The 27,798-nt window shown below is 39.2% G+C and overlaps 1 protein-coding gene across 1 annotated transcript; it reads right to left on the bottom strand.

Annotated features, from left to right (window-relative positions):
- Positions 1-62: 62 nt before the first annotated feature.
- enpp6 (ectonucleotide pyrophosphatase/phosphodiesterase 6) lies at positions 63-27,798 on the bottom strand. The gene is made up of 8 exons (XM_044126771.1): positions 27,465-27,798; positions 21,971-22,150; positions 11,838-11,949; positions 8,006-8,147; positions 7,440-7,619; positions 5,557-5,694; positions 3,183-3,306; positions 63-1,167 (listed from the first exon to the last, which is right to left on the bottom strand). The coding sequence occupies exons 1-8, from the start codon at positions 27,715-27,717 to the stop codon at positions 959-961; spliced, it is 1,338 nt and encodes a 445-aa protein (XP_043982706.1). The 5' UTR covers positions 27,718-27,798; the 3' UTR covers positions 63-958.

The raw sequence follows: 27,798 nt of genomic DNA on the forward strand, positions 1-27,798 counted from the left end.
CTCTAACTCTAAATCCACAACCGCAGTTTCCTGAAGGCCGCTCTTAAAAAAGAATGGGAAGCCACACCTCAGCAGTTTATGAACAGCATACAGGTTGTTGTCAACCTACAATTGACGCTCAAGGGAACATACCCCAAAATACTGTGTTTCTAAAAAAAATGTACAGTACGTTATAAAACAAAAAGCAGTCAAATGTGGAACAGAGCACCATGTGATTCAGACTGGAATCACAGGGTGCCATCAAATTGTTTTTATAATGTTTTTTTCCCCTTTTCCTCTCAGTCTTATAACCTATATCAAATTTGGACCTATTAATGGTTTTGTAACAGTCAACAAATTTCAGCTTTGCTGACAAAACTTGTCCATTATCTATTTGTTAATTTTCAAAACTGCACCTCTGTTTTCAGTTCAGTTCCACATGGTTCCCTGCAGATTCTCATAGAAGGGTCACAAAATAATCTCTAAATGTGAGAGCAACACACTGAGGTCATTTTTACATGAAGTTATTCAGTTTTTTGGAAAACATTTTTGTTGCTTGAGTTTTGGCCAACCATATGTTCTCTTTATGAACATATGGTTTTGGTCAACCATATGTTCTCTATGTTACAGTTTTTTTATATATATAATTAGTCCATTAATTTATGGAAACTAAAAACAATGTTCTTAGATAAAAAAAAATAACAGGGGAAGAAACATTGACCAACAACAATACAAATCAAAATTATATAATGCATAGTATTTATCAATCTAAAAATTAATCAAAATAAAAACAGAAGTAAACTGAAACATAAGTTAAAAGTACAATTACAGTATAGTCAGATATTTACATATATTTATATGTCTGACAAGTACTTATATGTACTTGTCAGACATATAAGTGTAACTATATTTGTAATTCTTCTTGTCCACAGCAGATCATTACAACTAAAATCAATACATGATAATTAATTTGCAAGTCCTAGTAAAATTCTAACAGTACTCCCAGCAAACCCATACTGAAGGTCCAAAGCATTCCAGACTGTAATGGATTTTCAAAGCCATTTAGTAGGTACTCAACTCGAGACCAAGATCCATTATTAGGCAAAGGATGTACACCTAAAGTCCAGCACATCAGGTTGTAGACATCCACTGCTCTAATTGGAGCTGCTCGAACATTCTTCTTGAAGTCTGGGTAGAAAAAGAAAATATATTTAGGTCTCTGCTTTATATTTTATCATTCCAGTTTAAACACACTTTCCTAAAAACCTGACAAAGCACCAACATACCGTACATTTCCTGTTCCAAATATACATCTTGTATTGTTTTTGTAAATCCTTTTATTGATTTTATAGATTTTCAACATGAAAAAAACCACGCCACAGTCACCTCCCAAACAAACACACAAACGACAGTCACACATAAACAACTGATCAAAGCAGGCCAACACCTCTTAGAGAGGATGCAGAATGGGGAAAAGATAAAAGCAGATCTTGTGTTACAATCTTTAATGTGCGCCGAGTGGAGCCCAACTGGACAGTGAATGTCACTCTGTATCTATTTCTTTCATATGACTTGTAACATTTTATCATTTCTGGCATTAAACATTTTTTTATACTTGAAGCTAGTGACTCTGAGGGGTAATGGTCAGGTCAGGTCCCAGAATTGTAAAACGGACCTGGTTGTTGCATGGAACAGAAAAAGGGTGCAAAAACAACATCTGGGGCTTGTCCAAGTCGGTTTCCAGGCTCCTGAGACCAGGGCTCCCTTCTCAAAGAAATCCCAGACCATGACGTCCAAAAATGGAGCTTGTTGTGTGCACATCTAAACAGGTAGGCAGGATGTTTTTTCTGTTAGTAAGACATTTTGAGAGCACAGTGCACTTTTTACACCAGGGCTGGTGTAAAAAGTGCACTGTGTTGTCAAAATGTCTAACTGCAAAGCCTGATTCTTGCTCACCATTTCCTATCTTTTTGTCCATAAAGTACAGAGGGACATTCAGTTAGTGTATCTTACTTTGGTAAGCGGTAAATGGTAAAACAGTAAATGGTTGATGAAATTATTGAAGAGTGTATTGTTGAGAACCATGTTTAGAAGATTACTTAGGTCATTTGCGCCTGTCAAATCAGAGTGTTTACAATTGCAAAATAGACACTCACTGTTTTGAAAAGATCAATTCCTTCAGCTATAGATTAAACACAACTGTTTCAAACCAATTAATTGGAAAATTTAATTGCAAAGTGATCATCTAAATTCTTGCATAAACACAAGAATTACAGTTTTCTGAAGCTATCAAAAGAAATAACCACCAGACCCTTACATTTTTTCTTGAAAAGTTGCAAGAATTTAAAGATACTCTAAACTACACAAAAAGAGTTTTAATTGATTTAAATATATTTTCTATTTTCAAACAATTTTCAAACTGCAGGCATTAGTAAACAAATATGATTTGAAGGCAAAATCTGAAATGCAATACAAGTAATAATTCTCATTTTTAATTTAATTTAAATATATGATTTAAAAACTGAACATTTAAGGCTCTTAACTTAATGTTGTTCTTGTGATATGATAAGTCAGAGTAACCCAGGATTTCCTTTATTTTTCTAGAGGATAACCTGTCACAACTCTTGAGTCTTTCTAGTCACAACTCTGAGTTGTGACCGGTTACTACTTATATTTGGGTCCACTGGACCCTAATATGAAATCTGAATCGACACCTTTGGAGGACAGAAGAAGTGGTTTTACTTTGAGGGCTTTCTGAATGAAGGAGGTTCAAGTTCATGGTCCTAAACCATGACATATGGGGTCAAGGTTCAGGACCATGACATATGCATTCTGGAATGCAGATGGAATGATAATCAAGAGCTTTGGTTTTTGGCTTGGCTCTTTTCTGTGCTGGCATTACAGCAGAAAAAGCCCAAGTCAGTCTGTCCATCTCCCTCTTTATATCATCACTCAAGCAAAAAGATGGAGCAGTCAAGTTTTCTTAAAAGAGCTAACTGTCATCTCAATCCTGAAGTTATTTTTTCTCTTATATTGTAGGAAATCTTGTACTTTTATCTCTTTTAGGCAAATGTATCTTTTGTTACTGGTTTTGTTAGGGTTTTGTTACTTTTAAGTGTGTTACACTTAAAAGTGATGTAAAAAAGGTGTCACTAGATCACAAATAAAACAAAATGCCATATTAACATTTAAAATTAATTTACCTGGTCCCACCGCCAAGAAAAAGCCTCTCATGTCAAGGAACTCGTTATCATACCCATGCCAGCCATTTTGCCAAGCTGATGCCTCTCCTGAGTCGTTTTTCCAGTAGGGTAATGTTGTCTTGTTCTGCAGAGAACACCAACAAATACTGATGACATGAGACATAACAAGTTTTCAGACAAAGTACACAGCATGTTGCGTAATAATATTTACAGAATGTATGTGCAGAATACATGATACCACTCTGGTATCATGAAAAAAAATATGAAACAAGATGTTTTTTTCCCTCTCCTTGGGCTGCCACCTTATCGTGGTGGAGGGGTTTGAGTGTCCCAATGATCCTGGGAGCTCTGCTGTCTGGGGCTTCCTGCCCCTAGTAGGGTCACCCAAGGCAGACAGGTCCTAGGTGAGGGGCCAGACAAAGTGGAGCCTGAAGACCCCTATGATGGAAAAGACCTTTGGACTTGGTGTTCCCTCGCCCGGATGCGGGTCACCGGGGGAGGAACAGCCCCCCCGATCTGAACTCGAGTGGTGTTCTGTTGTTGGACTTCTCTGCCCTTCATGGATTGTCCATAACGAACACCATGTTCAAGCATAAGGGTGTCCATATATGCACTTGGCACCAGGACACCATAGGCCGCAGTTCGATGATCAACTTTGTCATCGTTTCATCGGATCTGTGGCCGTATGTCTTGGACACTCGGGTGAAGAGAGGTGCAGAGCTGTCCACTGACCACTACCTGGTGGTGAATTGGCTCCGCTGGTGGGGGAGGATGCCGGTCAGACCTGTCAGGCCCAAACGTGTTGTGAGGGTCTGCTGGGAACGTCTGGCAGAATCCCCTGTGAGACGGAGCTTTAACTACCATCTCCGGCAGAACTTCGAACACGTCCCGGGGGAAGTGGGGGACATGGAGTCTGAGTGGACCATGTTCCATGCCTCCATTGTTGAGGCGGCCTATCAGAGCTGTGGCCGCAAGTTTGTCGGTGCCTGTTGCGGCGGCAACCCTCGAATCCGTTGGTGGACACCTTCGGGTAGGGTTGTGTTGGCTGACGCGACTCTTCAATATCACATGGATATCAGGGGCAGTTCCCCTGGATTGGCAGACTGGGGTGGTGGTCCCCCTGTTCAAAAAGGGGGACCGTAGGGTGTGCTCCAATAACAGGGGGGGTCACACTCTTAAGCCTCCCTGGCAAGGTCTATTCGGGGGTTCTGGAGAGGAAGATCCGTCGGATAGTTGAACCTCGGATTCAGGAAGAGCAGTGTGGTTTTCATCCTGGTCGTGGAACACGACCCTCAGCAGGGTCCTGGAGGGTGCATGGGAGTTCACCCAACCAATCTACATGTGTTTTGTGGACTTGGAAAAGGCGTTCGACCGTGTCCCTCGGGGAGCCCTGTGGGGGGTTCTCCGGGTGTATGAGGCACCAGGCTCCTTGATATGGTTATGACCGGTGTCAGAATCTGGTCCGCATTGCCGGCAGTAAGTCGGGTTCGTTTCTGGTGATAGTTGGACTCCGCCAGGGCTGCACTTTGTCACCGATTCTGTTCATTACTTTTTTGGACAGAATTTCTAGGTGCAGCCAAGGTGTTGAGGGGATCCATTTTGGTGGCCTTAGGACCGTATCTCTGCAAAAAGCAGAGATACGATTGTTGGCTTCATCAGGTTGTGATCTGCAGCTCTCGCTGGAGCGGTTCGCAGCTGAGAGTGAAGCGGCCGGGATGAGGATCAATGCACTCCCACCTTCGTTCTGCCCTTGTTTCCTTCAAATGCTCCTTCATGTTGAAGGTTAGAGGTCGTAGTGTGTCCCACATTCTCCACATCCGCCATTCGCTCCACCCATTTTGGGTACCATTTCTGCGCTTACACAAAGTCCACATTTTTAAGGAAATGCAAAATCTATTACCCACAATTTATTGCTGCAGCTGACGTTTTGAGTTAAAAGGCGGATTTATGGCAATAGCATGACAAGACACACAGTAATAAAAAAGTTTGATAGGATAAACTACGCAGAAAAAAGAAGAAATAAAGAATAGTCACAAACTAACTGTGAGGAAAGTTAAAAAAATGTCACAAATGCAAGACAATTTTAAAATTTTAAATTAAGATATTACAATATTAGTATGAAGATTGGGCTTTTGTAATGTTGCAACATTTAAGCATTTTCTTAAAATTATTTCACTTTAAAAATTTAGGTTACTTTTAGAAAGCAGTATTTGTGAATAAAACTAAATAAAAAATAAATATATCATAAAATAACTCTTTATCCCCTTTTAGAAGACAAACTTTTATTATATTAAAACTTAAAGATGGAATAGACTTCTTGTTCAATATCCACTTTTTAAAAAATTACATATGTTGATATAATTTTATTTCATACCTTAGTGATAAACCAGCCTGGTTCAGCAACCAAAGTGAGAGAGGAAACAAAGTTCCCTTTTTTGTAAAGGAACCTTTCAGGAATTTCCTGCCTGGAATAGACACGCATGTTGTGGACCTGGCTCAAGGCAGCATAGACCTGGTAATATACACAAATAGAAACATTTACAACTTCAAAGAACTAATTTTATAAAGCAACTCTGAAATGGCTACTCCTTAGAAAACAGAAATGTTACATGCAATCATAGGCATAGGAACCAGGTGGGAGGGTTAGGGTTAGGGTTACCCCCAATATAAGAGACAGGAGCATTTGTCCCAAACATATGCATTTGTTTCACACATGAAATTCAGCACAGTTGCAAAAACTACTTGATTTTGAATTTTATTACTATGTAGGTGCAACACAGCACCCTCAACACAGCGCTCCACAGAGGCAGGAGACAGCAAAGAGTCAGAAACTCCTTTAGCATGAGGTAAAACGGTCTGTCGGGAATGTTGCCATGAATATTGCTTGTTTATAGCATCTTATCAGTTTACTCTCATAACCAAATATTTTTGGTTAACTCGTAATTCTGGAATGTTCCAATGTTTTACTGCTAATTTCATCTAAAAGTTAGCTTCTCTAGCCACAATGCTTTATTTCTCATCACAATGAGACTGAAACAGCAGCAAAATGAGCCACTTTTTGTTGTTTAAAGTGTAAAACCAGTGTGAGCAATGGCTACACAACACTTGATCCTTTATTTATCAACATGTATAACACTGGATGGCAGTGCTAGAGTAGCGATGCTGTTGAAGAGAGGTGAAGAGACTAAGGAAGCTCAGGGGAGGTCTTCAGTTAGTTTACTGAAATATGCATTAACTTGTTATTACTTAAATAAATTAAACAATTTTATTATGAAAAGAGTTGGTCAAAGAGGAGATAGAAGAGCCAAGTGGAGCTTCAGGGTGTGAAAATATAAAAATCATCGTCATTATAATAGAACCAGAAAGGAGAACAGGTGAGGACTTTTTATTTTGCAATATTTCTTTAATTATTTACACACTATAAGGGTAGCGGTTAGGTTATGATTAGGTTATCAGCTGCAGTAGAACACCCCACCAGAGGCAAATGATAAAGTGTTCTGTCCTGGAATAACAGTCACTATGCTTATTAAACCTATTTTGTTCTAGAGGAAATGGAAAAAGATATTTTTTTGCGACAGTTTGCCATCATGAGAGTATAGATACTTTGAAAAAGTAATTGATTGCTCAATGAAAAATTCATCCATCAGCTAGAAAATGTGCATCTCTCTTTTCCCTCCATTGTTCGTTTGTGACGCCGGTGTTACACATGAGACGTCACTTGAGGGCGCTCCTCATCATGAAGGACTCCACCCTTCCTGCACACACACTGTTCCAGCTGCTCCCCTCAGGCAGGAGGCTGAGAAGCATCCAGAGCAAAACCACCAGGCTGAGGAACAGTTTCTACCGTTCAGCCATCAGACTGCTGAACTCAAACTGCACTGAATACAGCTTCACCTCAGATTTACACACAGACACATAACATATATGTATATATACATCTCAAATAAATTACTTTATTGTTCATTTGTTTATTTTATTTTATTATTTAGCTATTTTTTTGTGTAGTAAATTCTTAATCTGGGACCCAAGTACAAAGTTTGTACCACAAAGTCCTGAGAACAGAGCCAGCATTCTTAATTCCTTCCTTGTCAGCCTGTCAATTCTGGTGGATTTGTAGAGTAAGTTAATTTGCATGTTTGTTGTGGTCCTTATTTTTATGACATTATTACATGTAAACTGATGCTCTCTATCAAAGCTCTGAGACCACAAAATTGCAACATTTATACAAAGTTAAAGAAAAAAGTGACACAGGGTTACCTTTTGGTATGTTGTATTTTTAGGCCACAGGCTTACTACTGGTCCTCTATCCATTATCTTCACAATGTCTGACATGTCTATATATTTGTCCAGTTCTATCACCTTCTCCATCCACTGGATCTTTGTCATACCGTGGTCTGAAAATAACATGACATTTAGCTGATTCTCCAGGTTGCTGTCCTGAAAGAAAAATTATAAAGAATATATATACATATGATAGAATTCCATTAGAAGGTGTGTCCAAACGTTTGGTCTGTTCTGTATATGTATATATAGACACACACACACACACACACACACACACACACACACACACTCTTATTTAACATTCATATTGACATGAAACTCACACCAGATGCCTGTAAGAACCCCAGTGGTTCCCAGAAGGAAAAAAGTTAAACAAGTTCATTTCTTAAATAAAGTGGCATAGTACAGGGATTAAGTTTTGAAAGCATTAACTGAAATGAACAGTCTTGACACTAGACTTACCAAAAAGAAACAGACAACAAGTACATAGATAAACATATAAAGGTAAAAACCTACAAAAACAATGGTGATGTTATTACCTTGATTTTTTGGTTCAGAATCTGCATGGTGAGATCAAGGTGTTGCACAGCTGTTTTCACCTGAGGAGACTCTGGACCAAAGTGATGTCCTTCCACATCTATTTTCTCATAGTAAACAGCTGCCATGTCTGCTTTTCCTGAACTAAGAAAAAAAAAAAACACAAATAAACAAAGGTATATTATAATAAATCTCCAAACAATAGTATTGAATAAATATCTATTAAAACAAATGAAGCAATACATACAGAGCCTCAAGCATGTGCCGGGGAGGGCGGGGCTGGGGGTTTGAGACCCTGCCCCTTTTCTCCTTGATACCCCAAGTGCTCTTTTTTTGAAGGGATTTTTTTTCTTTTTCCCACAATTTTCTCCATTTTTTTTCCACATTTTTCTGTGTGTTGAGGGGCACAACACACTATTGTTGTGCCCCTCAACAATAATATTTAGCTAAATATAACTATTCAGCATTAGTCTTGCTACCCTTGGTCTAACACTAAAGGGGAGGGGACTGAGGGTTCTATGCCCTCTAACTATCAGATTATGGTCAAAAATACTTTATTTTCAACACTTGTCTGTGAATAAAAATGTAGGTCAGATGTAGAAGTTAGAAAAACTATTTCTATTTATTTTTGTAGTTGTTCCTGTAAATGCAGCATTTCTGTGTTTTCGGGCCCAAAGGACAGAAATGGTTTGGCTGCAGAGAAAACTTTTGACTTTAATTTCATCATTCTGCCCCAGTGCTGGACTAAATGCCCAATAAAATTATTCATTGTGTTGACTTTTTGGGAATTTCTAAGGCTTGATTGAACTTGCATCTTTGAATATGCAATTTTAAGAAAGAAGAGGGGAAAAGGCAGAAATATGGGATTGAAGCCACAGAAAAAATATTTATTTGCACTGACTTGCAAAAGTATTCAGTCCCCTTGAACTTTTCAGCCTTTTGGCACTTTTCAGGCTTCAAACATATAGATGTGTACGACTGATTGTTGACAGACACTTTCAGAGTGATCAAGGGCTTCTTGGCTGCATCTCTGATCTTTCTTCTCCTTGTTTGAGATGAAAGTTTAGAAGGACAGCCAGGTCTTGGTATATTTGCAGTGGTCTGATACTCCATCCATTTCAATATGATCACTTGGACAGTTCCTTAAGATGTTTAAAGCTTGAGAAATCCCGCTTCTCCACAACAGTATCTCGGACCTGCCTGGTGTGTTCCTTGGTCTTCATGATGCTCTCTGCGCTTTAAACACAACACTGAGACCATCACAGAGAAGGTGCATTTATATGGGGACTTGATTACACACAGGTGGATTCTAATTATCATCATCAGTCATTTAGGACAACACTGGAGACCCTCACTGAACTTCTGGAGTGATTTTGCTTAACTGAAAGTAAAGGGACCGAATAATATTGCATCCTCATGATTGTCTCCCACTTGTTGATTCTTCACAAAATAATAACAATTTTAGAACTTAATGTTTGAAGAATGACAAGCGGCAAAAGGTTGAAAAGTTCAAGTGGGCCAAATACTTTCACAAGGCACGCTATATGTAGCACCCTCATAATGAAGGCCCTTCCTACAGCAGTTGATTCAAACAGCCAACTGAGCTGATGTGTTTGTGTGTGTATAATATATATATATATATATATATATATATATATATATATATATATATATATATATATATATAGTGCTGCTTGAAAGTTTGTGAACTAGTTGAGTAGTTTAGATTTTTCTTATTTTTAACCATGACTTTCTTATTTTCTCATTACCAGTTTTTGTATATGAAATGTCAGGTTTATGTTCATCGATTCCATTTCCTTGTTTTGAGGGAAATATGTGAATTGCAAGCAGACTAAATGAAACATGGAATCAGAGCATCTGAAAAAGTAAATGAACCACAGCTGCACTGGTAAAGACAATCAGGTAAAAGACTCAGATGCTTGAGTGCTCGAGTAATCAGTTAAGCAGACCATTCAAATGAGACATCTTTGGGAAAGGTTTTGAGGTGCACTGGTTAAAAGGGGAGGAAACCAGCCAAACCACTGTTGTGTCAAGGCATATAGACCAGATCCACAATGCCGAGAGGAAAGGAGACATCTGAGGACATCAGGAAGAAGGCGGTGACTGCCCATCGGTCTGGGGAAAGCTATAAGACGATCTCCAAAAGATTCCAGCTTCATCCATCCACTGTGAGACAAATCATTTACAAATGGAGGGCACTAGGCATCACCGCAACTCTGCCCAGAAGTGGATGGCCATCAAAACTCATACAAAGAAGCACCAGAAAAATAATAATCCAGGTAAAGGCCAACCCACGCATCACCTCTAGAGAGTTGCAGACTCTCTGTCAGCTTCTGGGATAAATGTACATGCGTCTACAATCGGGCAAAATCTCAATAGACATGGCATTCCTGGGAGAGTTGCTAGAAGGAAGCCTCTGCTCTCAAGAAAGAACAAATCTGCCCATTTAAAATTTGCCAAAGAGCACTTGGACAAACCAGAGGCTTTCTGGAAGTCCATTCTCTGGACGGATGAGTCCAAAATTGAATTATTTGGCCACAATCACAGGCGCCATGTTTGGAGAAAAGTAAACACTGCATTTAAAGAGATGAACCTCCTCCCAACAGTGAAGCATGGTGGTGGAACGGTGAAAGTCTGGGCCTGCTTTTCTGCCTCCGGACCTGGGCGACTCCATATAATACAGGGAACCATCAATTCCCAGGACTATCAACAAATTCTTGACCAGAATCTCCTGCCATCAGTCAGGGAGTTGAAGCTGGGACAGAAATGGATAAGACAACGACCCAAAGCATTCCAGCAAAAATACCAAAGAATGGCTTAAGAGAAAGAAGATTCGCACTCTGGATTGGCCCAGTCAAAGTCTGGATCTCAATCCTATAGAAATGCTGTGGCAAGATCTGAAAGGGGCAGTACATGCCAGATGTCCCTCCAACCTCACTCAACTGGTAGAGTTCTGCAAGGAAGAGTGGACAAAAATCCCAAAAAGCAGATGTGAGACACTCTGTGGTTACAGAAGATGTCTAGTTGAAGTAATGGCTGCAAAAGGAGCTGCCACAACGTTTTACTCAGGGGTCACCAAACTTGGTCCTCAAGGGCCGGCATCCAGCACGTTTTAGTTCTCTCTCTGGTGGCACCAACAACCTTTTCAGCATTGTCAATGTTCTTCTTAGGCCAGGGGTGTCAAACTGCAGTCCTCAAGGGCCGCTGTCCTGCAACTTTTAGATATGCCTCCACTGCACCACACCTGAATAGGATAATTAGGTCATTAGCAAGGCTCTGGAGAACTGATCTACACAAGGAGGAGGTAATTAAGCCATTTCATTCCAGTGTTTTGTACCTGTGGCACATCTAAAAACTGCAGGACACCGGCCCTTGAGGACTGGAGCTTGACACCCCTGTCTTAGGCCTTCTAACGAGCCATCATCTGATTCAGGTGCGTTAAACCAAGGAGAGAACTAAAACGTGCAGGAGGCCGGCCCTCGAGGACCGAGTTTGGGGACCCCTGGTTTAACTGGAAGAGTTCACATACTTTTGCAATTGGCAGATTTGCTGTTTTTTGAGAGATAAAATACTTTTGTTGAATAAATAATGAAAACATGTAGATTTTTTTTATTTGTTTCCCTTATTTGGAAGGTCTGCTTTACAATTTGAGATTTGGATGTTTATTTCACATGATTATAATAATTTTTCTTTAGAAAACAATAACCATGTTTGGGGGGCTCACAAACTTTCAAGTAGATGTAAAGACCTACATATTTTATTTTATAATATGCTAATTTATAAGATATTATGTTTGAAAAAATGTCTTCTTACCTCAAGGCAGCAAGTGAACTGGTTATTGAATCTATAAGATCTTCTTTTGATGGACTGTTAACGTATTCTTTACAGAACGCTGGACGGACATTCAGAATTTCCACTTCACAGCCTAAAAACAAGTACAGGAAATCATTGCACCTGTTATCTTTTACCTGCAAAACAATGAAAAGATACTTTGTGCTTTATAAAAATACAACCCAGAGGCAGCAGATACAAGGCAAAAAGAACACAGATCACAACAACTCTTTTTTTGCGCATTAATATGTTGTATGACAGACGTGATAAAATGCAGCACAGCCACAATGTGTCTACGGATCTGCACAGGTTACTGTGCACCTGAAATGATAGGATATGATTCATGTACAATAATATTACATGGCTATTACACAGCTTCAATCTCACATAGTATCGCTACCAACATCAATTTAGCAAGGTTTAGTAATAAAGAGTGTTATTAAATAAAATATTTTAAAGTATAGAGAAAAAAACAGCCCACAAAACAATGTATTTTGTCTTGATTAATCGCCAGATAATAACTTGTTTAGAGTAACGACATTGCAGACGGCAAACTAAACCCATTTATAAATATATTTACAAGCGTCTTGTCATGTAAACTAAAATCATGAAGTAATACAGCAGCTTAATGAAAGCCAGGTATAAAATAAATTAAATAAAGCTTATTGTGATCTTTGATAAAGTAAAACATGAAACAAAAACTTCCACAGGTAGGACGTATTTATAAGAAATCTGCTGAGTAAGCAGTATGTGAGGTAGCATCGATGTTCGCACACGCATTACCACAAGGTAGGACGGATTTACGGGTAGCACAGATAAACAGAACACCGGAACCAATTTAGTGCTGTACCTCCAACAAGTGACTCCAGACAGGTCAAAAAATACTGTCATCCACAGTATCAAAAGCAGCAGACAGATCTAAAAGTAAAAGTGGTAGGAAAACATCCAGACATCAAAGCAGCATTTACCATTTTAGCAATACATGCACCAATACAGTAATGACATCTATGAGCAAACAACTGGGAATGGTGTCTAGAGGGCATGAAGAAGGCTTTAAGACTTAAAATTTTAGCAATTTTAGTCAATTTACTAAGGGACACGGGCTCAAAACTTGCAAAAATCGCATGGCAAATGGGTGGAGCCACTGGATCCACACTAGAAAGAGGATGTGATCTAAGATCAGAGGTTCTGTTTCTGAAAAATGTCAGGAAGTTTTCACAAAGATTGGACGAGGGCATAGCAACATTTCTGTCACAAGGACAAATAAGAGATTTCATCGTGATAAAAAGCATGTGTGGTTTGTGACAGTTTAAGGAAACAACGTTTAACGCTGATTAAATGAGCGTGTGTGTTGTCTAACGAGGGTTGTGCCATTGGCTTATAACGCTTCAGCCTAAACGGGGCTGCTGAGTCCAAAACCTCTATACAAATTTCATTAAAATTATAAATGAATTCATCTGTACTGAGTTTTTGTGAGTCAAAATTATATGATTTGCTAAACTAGGGTGACCAGACGTCCTCTTTTTCCCGGACATGTCCTACTTTTCAGACCTAAAAAATGTCCGGGGGGAATTTTGGTCAACTGCCTCAAAACACATTACATAGCTTACAGTGCATTGTGATTACATTGCCACTCCGTTCCACTACTCCATTCCAGGTTTCTTTGTATGGTAAATTAGTCACGCCCTTCTCCCCAAATCCAATCACGTTACATTATGTGTGTGAGTGTGTGTGGGAAAAGTAAAGATAGCTCAGTTGACTTGTACACCGGCCGCTAGACTAGTTAAACCTTAAGTGTGACAGGCTGTGGAGGTTCCTCCACAATTAACCCAGTGTTAGTATTTATTTTAATGTTTCATGCCATACATTTATAATTTCATTTGTTTATGTGTTTATTGTTTTAGGTTGTTTACTATTATGGGTGCACACATTTAGTAAATACCTTTTGTTTATTGTAATTATTAATTATTTTGTTTTGCTGAGTTGAAGGACTGGCTGAGGGAGAAGACTGGTTGAAAGGCAAACCAGGAAGTGGAACAAACCATCAGGCTGCTGGGAGCAGGAGACCTGATGTTGAAGAACTTTCCTCTCTCTAGTTATAGCAAAGGTCCTTACATATTTTGATGTTAGGTTTGATTTGTGTTTGTTATGGTGTTGTAGTTAAAATAGGTTGGTTTAAATTAATTGTTTATGTTTATACATTGTTTGTCTTTGCCTCATCTCCCACCCCTTCTTGTGTGTGTGTGTAGGCTAGCCTTTGTGTTTAAATTCCCCTGTGTGTTCATTGTAGGAGGTCAGTTTTGGTTTGTTATCCTGAGTTAGGTATGCTTTAATTGTTTTCTTTTGGGCCCATTTTTGTCATATTTTGGAATTTGAGGTTCTTTTTTTGAAGAAATAATAGGAAAATAAATAGAATTTATTCTTTTTATGCCTTTGTCCCTGTGGTTTACTGGACGGACCGTAACAATTGGTGTCAGAAGTGGGATCCTCCAGTTAAGGACAAGGACATATTTTTGATTCTTTTGAAAAAAAATAAAACCCACAAAGAAGAAAACCCTAAACCATGAGAGGAGCCAGAGGTGGTAAAGGCAAGTCAGCTCCATCAGACAAGGAAGCGGGCACAGAGCAGGAGCAGTGTGGTGCAGCTGGTGAAGAGGTTGACGAGGGGAGAGAGCCGACCATATCTGACTTGGTTGGGATCCTGCAGGCCCACATTGGACAACAGAAAGCTAGAGAGGTACAATGGGAGAAGGAGATGGCCCGTCAAGATCATCGGTTTAAGGTTTTCCAACAACAGTTCAGTTTGTTTCAAGAGGAGTTTCAGGCCCAGTCGTCTGCAGGCCTGAGGCCTTTTGTGCAAGACCACGCCCCCTCTTCTCCAGGCTTGAGGGATGATGATGATGATGATGATTGCTCATCACCAGCACCTGCACCGTCTACTGGCAAGCCAGGTGACTCAGTTGCTACACGTTTGTTTAAAGAACCAAAACTGCAAAAGCTAAGTGAGGAGGATGATATTGAACATTTCCTTATAACTTTTGAAAGGATAGCTTGTGTGTGCAGATGGCCAAAAAAGGACTGGGCATTTCAATTGATTCCATTATTGACTGGTAAAGCCAGGAGTGCATATGTACACATGGATAGGGATGAATCAATGGACTATAATAATGCTAAAGCTGCTATTTTACAGAAATATGAAATTAACAGCGAGACTTACCGACAGAGGTTCCGCTCTCTTTATGTGGAGCCAAATGAGTCCCCCAAGGAGCTATATGTGAGACTTAAAGAACTGTATGGGAAATGGGTTCAGCCCCAAGGTAAGACTGTTGAAGAAGTGAATGATGTCATAATTCTTGAACAGTATTTCCGAATGTTGTCTCCAGAACTCCAAGTTTGGATTAAGGAACGAAACCCAAAAGATGCAGCAGAAGCAGTTTCCTTGGCAGATGCTTTTGTGGCGGCCCGTAGGACGACTCAATCGTGGGCTTTTAGAGCTGCAAAAAGAGAGTTTATTCCGGGTTTGGGTAACACCAATCAAACTGGAAATGTGAGTAAGCAGTCTGGAAAAGAAAAATGTTTTTTCCCCAATCAAACAAAATCTTTGAAAAAACCCATCTGTTATTTATGTGGGTAGGAGGGCCATACAAAGCCCATGTGTCCTCAAAATCCTGCAAAACTTTCTCAGATGTGTTTTGTACCCAGAGAAAATCATGTATTGAACAGACAAAACCAGCCACTGATGCAGACTATTGTGGAGATAGATGGGCAGAAGGTCAAAGGCCTGATTGACACAGGAAGCACCCAGTCATTGGTACATCGCAGGTATGTCCCACCACATAGTATTTGCACCTCTGAAACAATACCCATCTGCTGTGTTCATGGGGATGAAAAACAATATCCAACAGCAGACATTTATATGAGAGTGCAAGGACATGTTTACTTGTTAAATGTGGGTGTTATGGATAAATTATCTTTTCCTGTTGTCTTGGGGAATGATCTTCCAGTTCTCACTGACCTAATAAATGCTTCTAAAATGTGCAACTTTGTGCTCACACGGTCCCAGGCAAAGACCTCTGGGGAAGATGAACCCAGCCTAAGGGCCTTGCCATTTTATGGGGCTGAGATTGAAGAGGGTCAAACTAAAGAACGGAAGTCTCGTGCACAGCGCAAGCGGGAAAAATTCAAACATACCATGGCCTCTCCTGTGTTACCTGAACCTGAGGTACAGCTAGACTTTGAAATCCCTGATAATATTAGTGAGCTGCAGCACCAGGATAGAAGTCTGGCTGACCTTATTAAGAGAGTGGAAGAAGGTGGAACTGCAGAGGAATTTCACATGCAAAATGGCATCCTCTATAGGAGACATGGGGAAGTACAGCAGCTTGTGTTGCCTAGAAAAGCCAGAAAACCAGTATTAACTTTGGGCCATTCAATTCCCTGGGCTGGCCACCTGGGGAAACATAAAACAATAGCCCGAATCCAACGGTGTTTTTACTGGCCTGGATTACAAAAGGATGTTGCCAATTTTTGCAGGAGTTGTCCTCAGTGTCAAAAAACATCCAACAGATTTGCAGTGAGAGCACCTCTTCAGCCTCTTCCTATTATAAATACACCATTTGAACGTTTGGGCATGGATGTTGTGGGTCCAGTGGAGAAGAGCAAATCAGGTAACTGATTTATGTTGGTTATCACTGATTACGCAACAAAGTATCCAGAAGTGTTCCCCTTGAAATCTGTCACGGCTAAAACTGTTGCTTTAAATAAATAGAATTTATTCTTTTTATGCCTTTGTCCCTGTGGTTTACTGGACGGACCATAACACAGGCGATAACACATGTGTGTCCGCCAATTCTACGGCAAAAATGCCGAAACGAAAGTGAACGTTTACGGAGGAATTAAAGAAAAGATTCCCGTGCTTTCGTCAAGGTCGTGATCCCTATGAGGCAGAGTGTTTGATGTGTAAGGTAGGCACTAATGTGTCTGTGGCAAATAAAGGTGCCAACGACCTGCAAGTGCACATGAATTCAGCAAAGCACGCGAAAGCAGCCAGAGGCGAAAGCTCTTCGGCTAAAGTCACAGATTTCTTTGTGACAAAGTCAGACAGAGCAGCCGTCACTGCAGCAGAAGGCAGCTTTGCTTTCCATACTGTTAAGCAGTATAAGGTCAGTAACGAGACACAATATATATATATATATATATATATATATATATATTTATTTATTTTATTACATTTTTTTGGGGGGGGAGGAGGGGGGGTTATGAAGTACCCCCCGCCTCCCCCCAACAAAAAAAAAAAGCGTCCTCTTTTTCAGAAACCCAAATCTGGTCACCCTAGCTAAACATGCCAGAGAATCAAGAGGCAGTCTGGGAATTTATTATGCAAACTCACTGTGGTGGGGTGCAGGAGCTGATCACACTGTGGGACAGTGTTACAGAGAACAATACAGCAAAATGGTCCGGTTAGCTAAGTACAGCATAATGGCAGCACTGATACAACTTCTACACCTTGTAGCCTGTCTGCTACACAGTCTTATGTTAGCTAAACAGATCAATATGCAATGTGTCCTGTATCTGACACACACTAAAGATTTTATTTTAGCAGAAAAGGCTTTGGACTAAACTATTACTCATGTTAGCCACTATAGCACCAAGTACAGTGTACCAGGCTCACTCAAACATTTACCAACAAACCACAGGAATTACCCACTGACTTCAAAAGTAACCTACAAACGATAAATGCCCGACTTACCCAGCCTTGCAAGAATAATACGTATCAGTGATCTTGTCCACAGCTATATTGACGTAGCGGGTGTGTAGATCTGTCATTTGCCTTGTCGAGTGAAAGCATTTTGCTGTGACGTGCACAATGTTGGAGGCATCGTGAGGCTCAAACACCTGGTCTCATCCAAAAAAGATGACATGAACTTCTTAGTTCCTCTGTCCATTGTAGTAGCTGATATGTTGTGAAAATCCGGTAGAAATGATGCACTAATCGAGTCAGAAATACACTGCAGAGAATCAGTCGATGTGGAAGACGCCATGTTTACATAGAAACAAGGCGCCGCCAGGCTTTGATTGAGACTTGCGGCCATGTGGAATTTTCTAGGTCAGTTGTGGGCAGAGGTTGGTAAGGTCCATTGGAAATGATATGTGGAAACAACATTAATATTTATTCAAAATTTTGTGCGAAGAATATAGAAATGACAAGGGGAGGAGTTGGATCGAAATTGGTACCGCAGTTGATGAACCTGGTAACTTTTCAGCTGTTCTTTGTTAACATGACATAAATAGATTCTAATGATTTTCATTCAGTCAGGACGTTACGCTGACACTAGAGCCACATGCATTGCAGGTAGATTGTAGTAAAGCATTGATTAATGCCTGGTTTTAAAATGAGTTAACTGGACTTGGAGCCATTATGTTGTCCCCATGTTGGACACCACACAGCATGATCGAACCCGATCGAACCTGATCAAACCGGTATACCTAGGATTTCCGTCGGCTAATGTGCGATCTCTCAGGTTTTGAAAATGGGCCGACAATCGGCTGACAGCTCTAAGATGGTGTAGTGTGAACTGGGCATTACACTAAGGAAATGTGGAAGGGAGGGTCAGTGGAGAGCAGCGGAGTTGAGCCTTTTTTTGTTCAGTGTCATCAACAGAAAGAGAAAAAGGCCGGAAGAGACGATATAGCTGATAATTAAAATGAAGTCAATAGTTTTAATTCATTGTAAGATTACTTGATTTATTGTTTATCGCAACAGGCCTAGCTGTAAGCCTTTCTTATGGTGGCCATCCTACTTTCTGTTGTAATAGAAGCCTCACTTGCGGTTTTTCCATTTACATTAATATCTCGTTGTGAAATATCTGAAGTATATATATTTTTCTTTAGGATAGAAATGCACCACAAACCTGATAAATAGAAACTTTTCATGAGTAGGCAAGAAAGAAAAGATACATACAAACTATTTTTGAGTCATTATCACGGGGTAATAAGTCATCTGACAGTTTTGATTGTGTGTCTTTTGTATTGGTAATCTCGATGGTTTAAAGAGATGTTTTGATATGTAGTTCCATCTCAAACTTACACAGACAGAAACATGCAGTGAATAAATCAGTTTTCAATCAGTATTTTGCACTAAAGAGCTAAGAATAAACATTGAGGGTCTTTAAATGTGTATACAGTTGAAATATTGTAGTAAGCATATTGCGAGGGAACGCAAAAGTTTTGTGAGAGAATAGGCCTGTCGTGATAAACGAAAAATCGATTAATCGTACGATAAATTAAAACTATCTACGTCATTTTAATTATCGCCTTTATCGTCTCTTCCAGCCTTTTTCTCTTTCTGTTGATGACGCTAAATGAAAAAAGGCTCAACTCCGCTGCTCTCCACTGACCCTCCCTTCCTCATTTCCTTAGTGTAATGTCCAGTTCACACGACACCATCTTGGTGCTTTCGGTCGATTGTCGGCCCATTTTCAAAATCTGAGACCACACATTAGCCGACAGAAATCCTAGGTAGGCGGTTCGATCGGGTTCGATGTGCCAACAGTGGGCACAACATAATGGCTCCAAGTCCAGCTAACTAATTTAAAACCAGGCATTAATTAATGCTTTACTACAATCTACCTGCAGTGCATGTGGCTCTAGTGTCAGCGTAACGTCCTGACTGAATGAAAATCATTAGAACTGTTACGGAAAAATGATTATTTTTAGTGCTAATACAGTTAATCTTACGCCATGTGAAAAAAAACTATAATGAACATTCTTATTTTGAACAAATTTCTTAATTTTGAACAAATTTGGGTTAAGGATTTAAAACTAAACTACTCTATCGGTAAGTATTCAGAAACAGGAACCAAATGCAGATAAAAAGGGGATCTCTCTGTGAGGCTCCTGCTGTGTTATCAGGGCCCAGGAAGCCATAAAATTAGATTGCCTGCAGGACAGAACCCTGTATGGTTCACAGAACATCAAAGGTCTTCCAGAACCACATCTGGCATGGTTTAAACTAAATACAACATAGAATGTTGAGATCATTAACATTTAATTTCTAAGACATTTTTCTAAGTATTAATAGCAAGTTTTTAACCAAAGTGCATTATCTAAGTTTAGAATGGTGAATGCTGAATGTATTTGAAAATTGTACTATCTATGATAATATCTGAATCAAATGGAAATTGTTTGAATGAAAATGTGTTGTTTAGTATTAGAAAATTGTTCAGGATTTATGTGATAAGGCAAAGATTCAAATCTTTGGAGATGCTGAGTGCAGATGAGCAAAAACTAGGTTTTGTGAAGGTAATCTTTCCTTAAACTAAATTACTGAGTTTAACAGTGTGAAGGAGACACTCCAAAATTCACAGGTATATGTGAAGTCTTATGTTAAGGTTCTATTTGCTCAGGTGGCCCTAGAGGCCCATGGGGCCAGGATAAAGCTTCTTGCTCTTTTGTCCTATCGGAGACAAAAGTGCCCTTTGATCTTGGCGTGAAATTAAGGGGAGGTCTAAGTTTTTCTGAGTGTCCAGGGGAGCGCCTGGTTGGTTAAAACAGAGGTACGCCTTTCGGAATACATTAAAAAGTTAAGACACACCTCCAGAATAAAAGTCCGTGCTCAGTAATAATAATTCAGATAGCTGCCACTATTTTGCCTTTTTGGCACCAGCTTTCTCCAAAGACATGTCTTTGTCTCTTTCACTATTTTTCCTCTTCTATTTCTTTTGTCTCAGGTAAAGAATGTATATCTCTGCAGTTTTCTTGTTAACTCATACGTTGCTTGCCTTGAGATTAAACTCTGTAACTCTGTGACGTCATCACGCATCGTTGTTCCTTGCTGCCACACGCCGCCCGCCGGAAGAGCCCGGTATCTGGGACCATAAGGAAGAGAGAGCCAAGCTTTTTTCCAAAATTAAGCTAACTTAAAATATTCTTCCTTTAACAGAATCTATTTATGTCACGTTAACGAAGAACAGCTGAAAAGTTACCGGGTTCATCAACTGGTAGCAATTTCGCTTCAACTCCTCCCCTCGTCATTTCTATATTCTTTGTACAAAATGTTTTATAAACATTAATGTTGTTTCCACATATTATCTCCAATGTCCGCTGGACTTCAGGTTGCGCCGTTTCAGCTGTTTGGGATTCCCCTCGGTAATTTCCCCTCAGAAAGCAGGAGGAGAATCTGCGCTTTCTGCGCTTTCTGATTGGCTACCTCTCATATTCAACAGGCTGCGTTAACAATCCAAGCTGGGAAAACCCCTGATTTAGATCGGAGCGCCACAACGATCTAGCGTAACACACCACACACACTACAGGATGATCACAAGCCACAATCTTAGAACGATCAAAGTTTTATTGCATCAGGTAGTCGATGTGCCCATCTTCTCTATTTAAATCTAATGATTACTGAAGGGCAATATGGTAAACAGACTTTATAATCTGCACTCTTTTGGTTGAATGCAGTATTTATTTACACTTTGGCTTTATGTTATTTCGTTTTTATTCAAGTACATTTTTGTTAATGGAGACTGAGAATCAATTTTATTTTTATTTTTGGTTGTTTTGTTTATTTTGTTTATCAGTTCCAGTGTTGGGTGTTCTTTTTAAAATAAAGTGTATCTATCTTTGGCAGAAAATTGCATGCATTATTACGTCATTTCCATTAAATCTGTGTAAAAAGGTCTTCAAACAATACTATGTCTATCGCAATAGTTTTTTGAGACAATTAATCGTTCAACAAAATTTGCTATCGTGACAGGCCTAAGAGAGAACAGAAAAGAAAAATTTTTCCCCTTGTCCCGTAGAGGGCTCCGTAACAAAGAAGACCAGGTTTATTTATTTATATAAATAAAGCCTTCAGTAACTATTACATAATTATTATGTAATAGTGTTAACCTAATAATGATTAGGGTAACCCTAATAACCTGGGACTAGTTAATAATAAAGACTAATAAAGACTAGTTATTTACAACAATCTGAACGAAAAATAAATAAGATCCAACAAAGTCACAAAAAAGAAGCTATAACAATGGATTACTTTTCAGACAATCTTTCAGCTGCAGTTGAAGAAATGTTATCAAAAGTGTTAAGGAGTCCTTAAGTTTACAGTGTACACTCACCAGGCCAGAAGTACATGAAAACTTTCTTTCCCAGGTTTTGCATGGTGACCCAGAGAGGTTCTGATCCATTCCACCAAAGAGGCAACCGACTATCAGAATTGGTTCCAATAAGGAACTCTTTGTCTAAGACTTCATCCCACATGTAATTTCCAATCATCTGATGGGTCTCACAGTGACGGCCTGAAAAATAATAGTATTGTAAAGTTTTAAAATGGATTATTTCAAATCTCACAAAACTACTCACTAAATCAAAAACAATAAAATCATGGACATTCTACTATTCATTTTAACAGTGCATAGGGGCTACAACTGCTTAAGAACCTGCCACTTGAGCATGGATGTTGAAAGTGTCTCTCAAATTATATTTTTTTTCCGACAGATTTAACAAACTGTAAATAAGATGCAGTGGGGGGGAGAAAAGAGTCAGTAAGATTTTATTTGTATAGCACCTTTCACAAATAAAAGTACTCCGCAAAAAATATAGGAAAAACATAACATCAAATTGAATTAAAATATGGTCTGTAGTTTAGATTTATTGTCATTAGCAGTGCAACAAGATTAACAAGATGGTGACAGACTTTCAAGATGCTCTGGACTCTGGAGAAACATCGAGAGCTGGAGGTTTTCTGGACGGGGGGCATTTGGCAGTATATGATTTTGTCAGCTAACCTGAGGATCCTCTGCCGCATTTTGCTGTCAGCAGCAGAGCAGCTAGAGTACCATATTGTGATGCAGGATGCTAGAACCCACTCAACAGTGGAAACATAGAAGGACACCAGCAGCTGTTGTTCCAGATGTTTTTTTCAAAGCAGACGCAAACATTGTAGGTGTTATTAGGCCTTCTTCAACACTGATGTTGTGTTTTCTGACCAGTAGAAGCTCTCAGAGATGTGAACTCCAAGAAACTTGCTTGTTTCTATTTTTAGATAAATTAATTTGGAAAAATTCATCAAATCAAATTTTTATTTCATTTTTTTCAAATCTCTGTTGTTCTGAGAGTTTCACTCGCGGACCATATTTATTTCTAAAAGATTGCATTTAAAGCTGGGAGAGTGGACCAGTCACACAGCTGTCGCCCCTCGACCCGGCGCGTCGCCTGTGTCTAGTGTCTAAAGTGTACCTCAGCGTGGATGGCGCACTCCTCCTTTCAGTCAAACTGGACCCAGACTGACCTGTATGGATATTTACATCAACCCCCTGTGAAGAATTATGTTTCTTTGCAGAATTCAAGTTCGGAGTTTAAAACCACCACATTAGCTCTGGTTGTGAAGCTCTATGTGAACCACAGGAATAACTTGTAGTCGCGCTTTCAGAGCTGTGTGTTGAGAATGATTTGTAATTGTGAACAAACAATTGCGTACGGCGTTCACATCTCAACACGCTGCCCAGCTTGTGGCTCTCTTCCCTGTAAAGTTCATGTGTTGTCAGTTGACAGGTGCTTTAGTGGTTAACGAACAAGCGCTAACCTCATCATGGAGGGTGAGGAGCTTTCGCGCTCTTCTCGTAGTCATGCTAGTTTTATATTATTTTGTTACTATTTCTATTATTGTTTTTCCGATTACATGAAGCATCAAACCATATCAAATGCTTTGTCCGCTAAGTCGACCAGAGTTAATGCGCGCTGGAGATCTGAAAAACTCAACTCCAGCAACCAAAACATTTTCTGTGACTCTTATTAAAAACTCAACAGACACAAAATAGAAGAGCTAAAGCCATATCAGCAGCATTAAATTAAATCTCCTGTTTGTTGCACAACTCTGCACGCAGTGCAGCAGATTTAACTCATCTTGCAGGGCCGGTCCAAGGCTGCATGAGGCCTTGAACAGAATTTGACTCAAGAGCCCCTCTTGTTTTAAAAACATCAGCACTTCTAACAGCTTCTGTGTTAGATTTAATCAGGGAGAGTGGGAGTAGTTTAATTGGCCAACCTAAAAAGCAATAAGTTATCATTGCAGTTTATTAATTTGTATTTATGAACAAGCAGAGCTCAAACTAAAAGATTAAACTCACAGCATCTGATTGTAGCTATGGTAACAAAACAATCTAACTATGAATATTGTTCTTTGAACTTTTACAAAGTAAACTTGTCAGCTCCTTAAAATCTTAAATTTAAATGTTAGCCAGTTTTAAATGATTAATAATTCTTTGCTGAAACCAATAAATCAAATTTAGCAGCATTGAAAATTTCAATAAATAATTTCAATAATTTATAATTCACAGCATTTTACCTGCAAAACAATAAAAAAATTCAATAATTTTCAATTTCAATTAAAATAGTAGAATTTATGTTTCCCCTGAAGCCCTGGGGAGCCTTATGGAGCCACTGACTTCATTTTGATTAAACAGAAGTGCAAATAACCGATATTCATCATAATTGTATTTTTTGATTAGTGGTTTTTAAGACTAATTGTGGGTGTAAATAACATTTCACTGGTGATGTTTTCCCTTCAGATATAGTTACTCAGTAATATTTTTACATTTCCTGTCAAGTGAACATCTTTTAATGCCTTTGCATGTGGACCTCGGTGCCCCAATCACTGGGCTTAGCAAGTTTTCTGGAGGAAGCCCTGCAATAGGTCTGTAATTATTAAGGCTGTGTATGGCAGATGTTTTTCATGATGGTTGTTGACTTGAGACAGGAACTGACATTTGGCTGAAAATCTTAGTGAGGACCTCTGCTAGCTGCTAAGCACAAGCTTTCACTACTTTCCCAAGTACTCCATCCAGGCCAGGTGATTTTTTTCTGGTGTACTTCTTTGAATAGCCGACATACTTGATGATCCTGAAGAGTAAAGGCCGGAGGACTGTGAGAATGACAGTGTTTTGTAAGAGTGTGTATGGAAGTAAATAAGTGTCACTAGGACTTGAGTTAAAAATGGCCTTGAAATTTAAATGTTGTATGTTTCTGCTTAGCTTCTCAGTATTCAGGATACTTTTTTTAACCTAAAGAGAAGTTCAAAGTGCCTTAACTTATCCTAGTCCTGGCAGATTGTCTGATATTCTCACCTACTCTGACTGTAAGAACATCTTTTTGTCATGGGTCAGAGATAAACCTCCTTCCAAGACATATTGGCACAAACTTCATCAAGGAACTTTTTCCTTTAGAATATTTAACTTGTCCATCCATCCATCCATTTTCTATACACCCTTCATCCCTAATGGGATCGGGAGGGTTGCTGGTGCCCATCTCCAGCTGCATTCTGGGCGAGAGGCGGGGTCACCCTGGACAGGTCACCAGTCTGTCGCAGGGCAACACAGAGACATACAAGACAAACAAATATTCACACACACACTCACACCTAGGGAGAATTTAGAGAGACCAATTAACCTGACAGTCATGTTTTTGGACTGTGGGAGGAAGCCGGAGAACCCGGGGAGAACCCACCATGCAGAAAGACCCCGGGCCGGGAATCGAACCCAGGACCTTCTTGTTGCAAGGTAACAGCTCTACCAACTGCACCACTGTCCAGCCCTTTAACATGTCCCATTGTCCCATTACACAAAGGGATCATTTTTGTGCATTTGGATTACTTATCCCCGTTTCACAAATTCTACTGTTGCATCCATACTAAACAGCATTATGATAGATTAACCGTGAATGTAAATACAGCTCTGGAAGAAATTAAGAAATCACTGCACTGAACCCCATTGAAAACCTCATGGTTATTCCACCAAATATTGATTCCTGAACTCTTCCTGAGTATTGTTGTTTCTAAAATTAATATGAACTTGTTTTCTTTGAGGTCTGAATGCACGGCATTTTTTTGGTTTTGATCATTTCTCATTTTCTGCAAATAAATAAAAAAAATGTGCTTGGTACTTCAGAGACATGTTGTGAGTAATACATAGAATAAAAGAACAATGTTCATTTTATTCAAAAATATATCTATAAAAAGAAAAGTCATAGAAACAGATCATTTTAAGTGGTCTCTTAATTTTTTTCCAGAGCTGTATATGTATGCATTTGTGTTGCACCCTGTCTTAACTGTGAACATCTATGTTGTGCTGAGCCTAGGTTTTGTTTTGTCTGTTCTAAGCTGTTCAAAAAGCAAATAAAAAATATAATAAAAGACTCAAAAAGGGGCATTTTGGGGTTCCAGGGTAAAACCAGTAGGAGTTAAAGCCTTATCTGCAGATTTACTGCTGCTCCCTAGAATTTCAAAAAGTAGAATGAGGGAGGCAGATCCTTTAGGTATCCGGCTCCTCTCCTGTCGTCTACTTTCAAAACTAGACTTAAAACCCTTCTTTTTCATAAAGTCAGTAGATACGCTGCAATAGGCTTAGGCTACTGGAAGACAAACTGACCATTATATCACTTTCCTCTTCTACTCTCCAATTTGCATTATTTTGTGCTATTTCAATTGTTAAGTTTTGGTTTTCGCTCAGTTATTTTTCTTTCCATAGAAGCTGCAGCTGGTCTGAAATTCTGTTTGGCTATGATACCTTATTGAAAAGATCACCAACAGGGATGTTAACGTAGCAACATCTCATGTGGTTAATTTTTTACTTTCATGAACATAAAAAAATAATCCTACATCAGTTCATCTGTTTCTTCTTGTGCATTCTGCTCTGTCTTCTCAAACCCCAAGTCGGTTGTAGCAGATGACTGCTTGTACTGAGCCAGGGTCTGGTTCTGGTTCTGCTGAAGGTTTCTTCCTCTTAAAAGAATGTTTTTTCTCTGCACTACATGCATGCTCAGCAAAGAAGTCACTCAATGCAATCTGCTGAGTTTCCTTAGTTAGAAACTTCTTAATTTAATTTGAATAATTAACTGAGCATACTGTACTGTTTGATAACTAGAATCAATTGGAATGTATGTGTGAATGAATTGAAATGGTTTTTTTGCAAAGTGCCTTGAATTGGCGCTATATAAATGAACTTAATGTTTGAAAAAGTTGTACTGAAAAAAAGCATTGATCTGTTTAACAGCACTTGAGAAATAAAAATTAAAAATCTAAACTTGAGATCAAAATTATTAGCCCCAATTAGAAACTTTAACTGTATATATACACCTATTATGCACCTGCTTCATTTCCTCACAAGAAGAAAATGATTTGATACATTTGAAGAAAGTTTGATAGACAGTTCTCAAAATAATGTTTACTCGTCATTGAATATTGTCAAAGAATATCTTTACACTACTCAACTACTTGCTGGACAACTTATTGGCACTGTTGTCTATGAGGAGCATAAACTCCATAGTCACAAAATAATTATTAGTGATTGCAAAATTTTCAAAGGCCAAAGTCCTTTTTGAGTATGGATAACAGAATGCTATGCCTCTCAGTCTGCTACAGATTGCTTCAAATGTATGTTAAAATATTATCATTGCTGGGACTTAAATAATTTCACAACATATTATAGTTGTGAAAATCAAAATTTACACTACCACAAAGGCATTTAGGCTGTACAGGAAAATGATGCTTATTTAATTTATAATATGGTACCAAACGGTTTGTGAACAGGTAACGTGACTGAAGGCTTGATTGCTTACCTGTCATTAAGGAATAGTAATTTGGGTACGACAGACTCGGAAAATCTGGAGTCATGTAGTCCACTTTCACTCCTCTCTCCACGAGCTCGCAAAACCCCGGAAGTTTATGTAGTTCATCTATATAGTCATAACGAAAGCCGTCGAGCAAAAACACAAGTAACGGGCGGGCAGCGAGAACCGGTTGTAGCGCTTTAAACAGAAGTAACAGAAAAAAGCACATATGGGAGAAACACGAGATTTGTCTAGTGGCCATATTAGAGCCTCGTTCTGAATCGTTCCACCAAAAACCTACGATGAATGTGGCCTGGAGCGTTCTAACAGGCACACTGTGGTG

This window comes from Gambusia affinis, linkage group LG09 (assembly GCF_019740435.1).
Source record: "Gambusia affinis linkage group LG09, SWU_Gaff_1.0, whole genome shotgun sequence".
In the NCBI taxonomy this organism is placed as follows: domain Eukaryota; kingdom Metazoa; phylum Chordata; class Actinopteri; order Cyprinodontiformes; family Poeciliidae; genus Gambusia; species Gambusia affinis.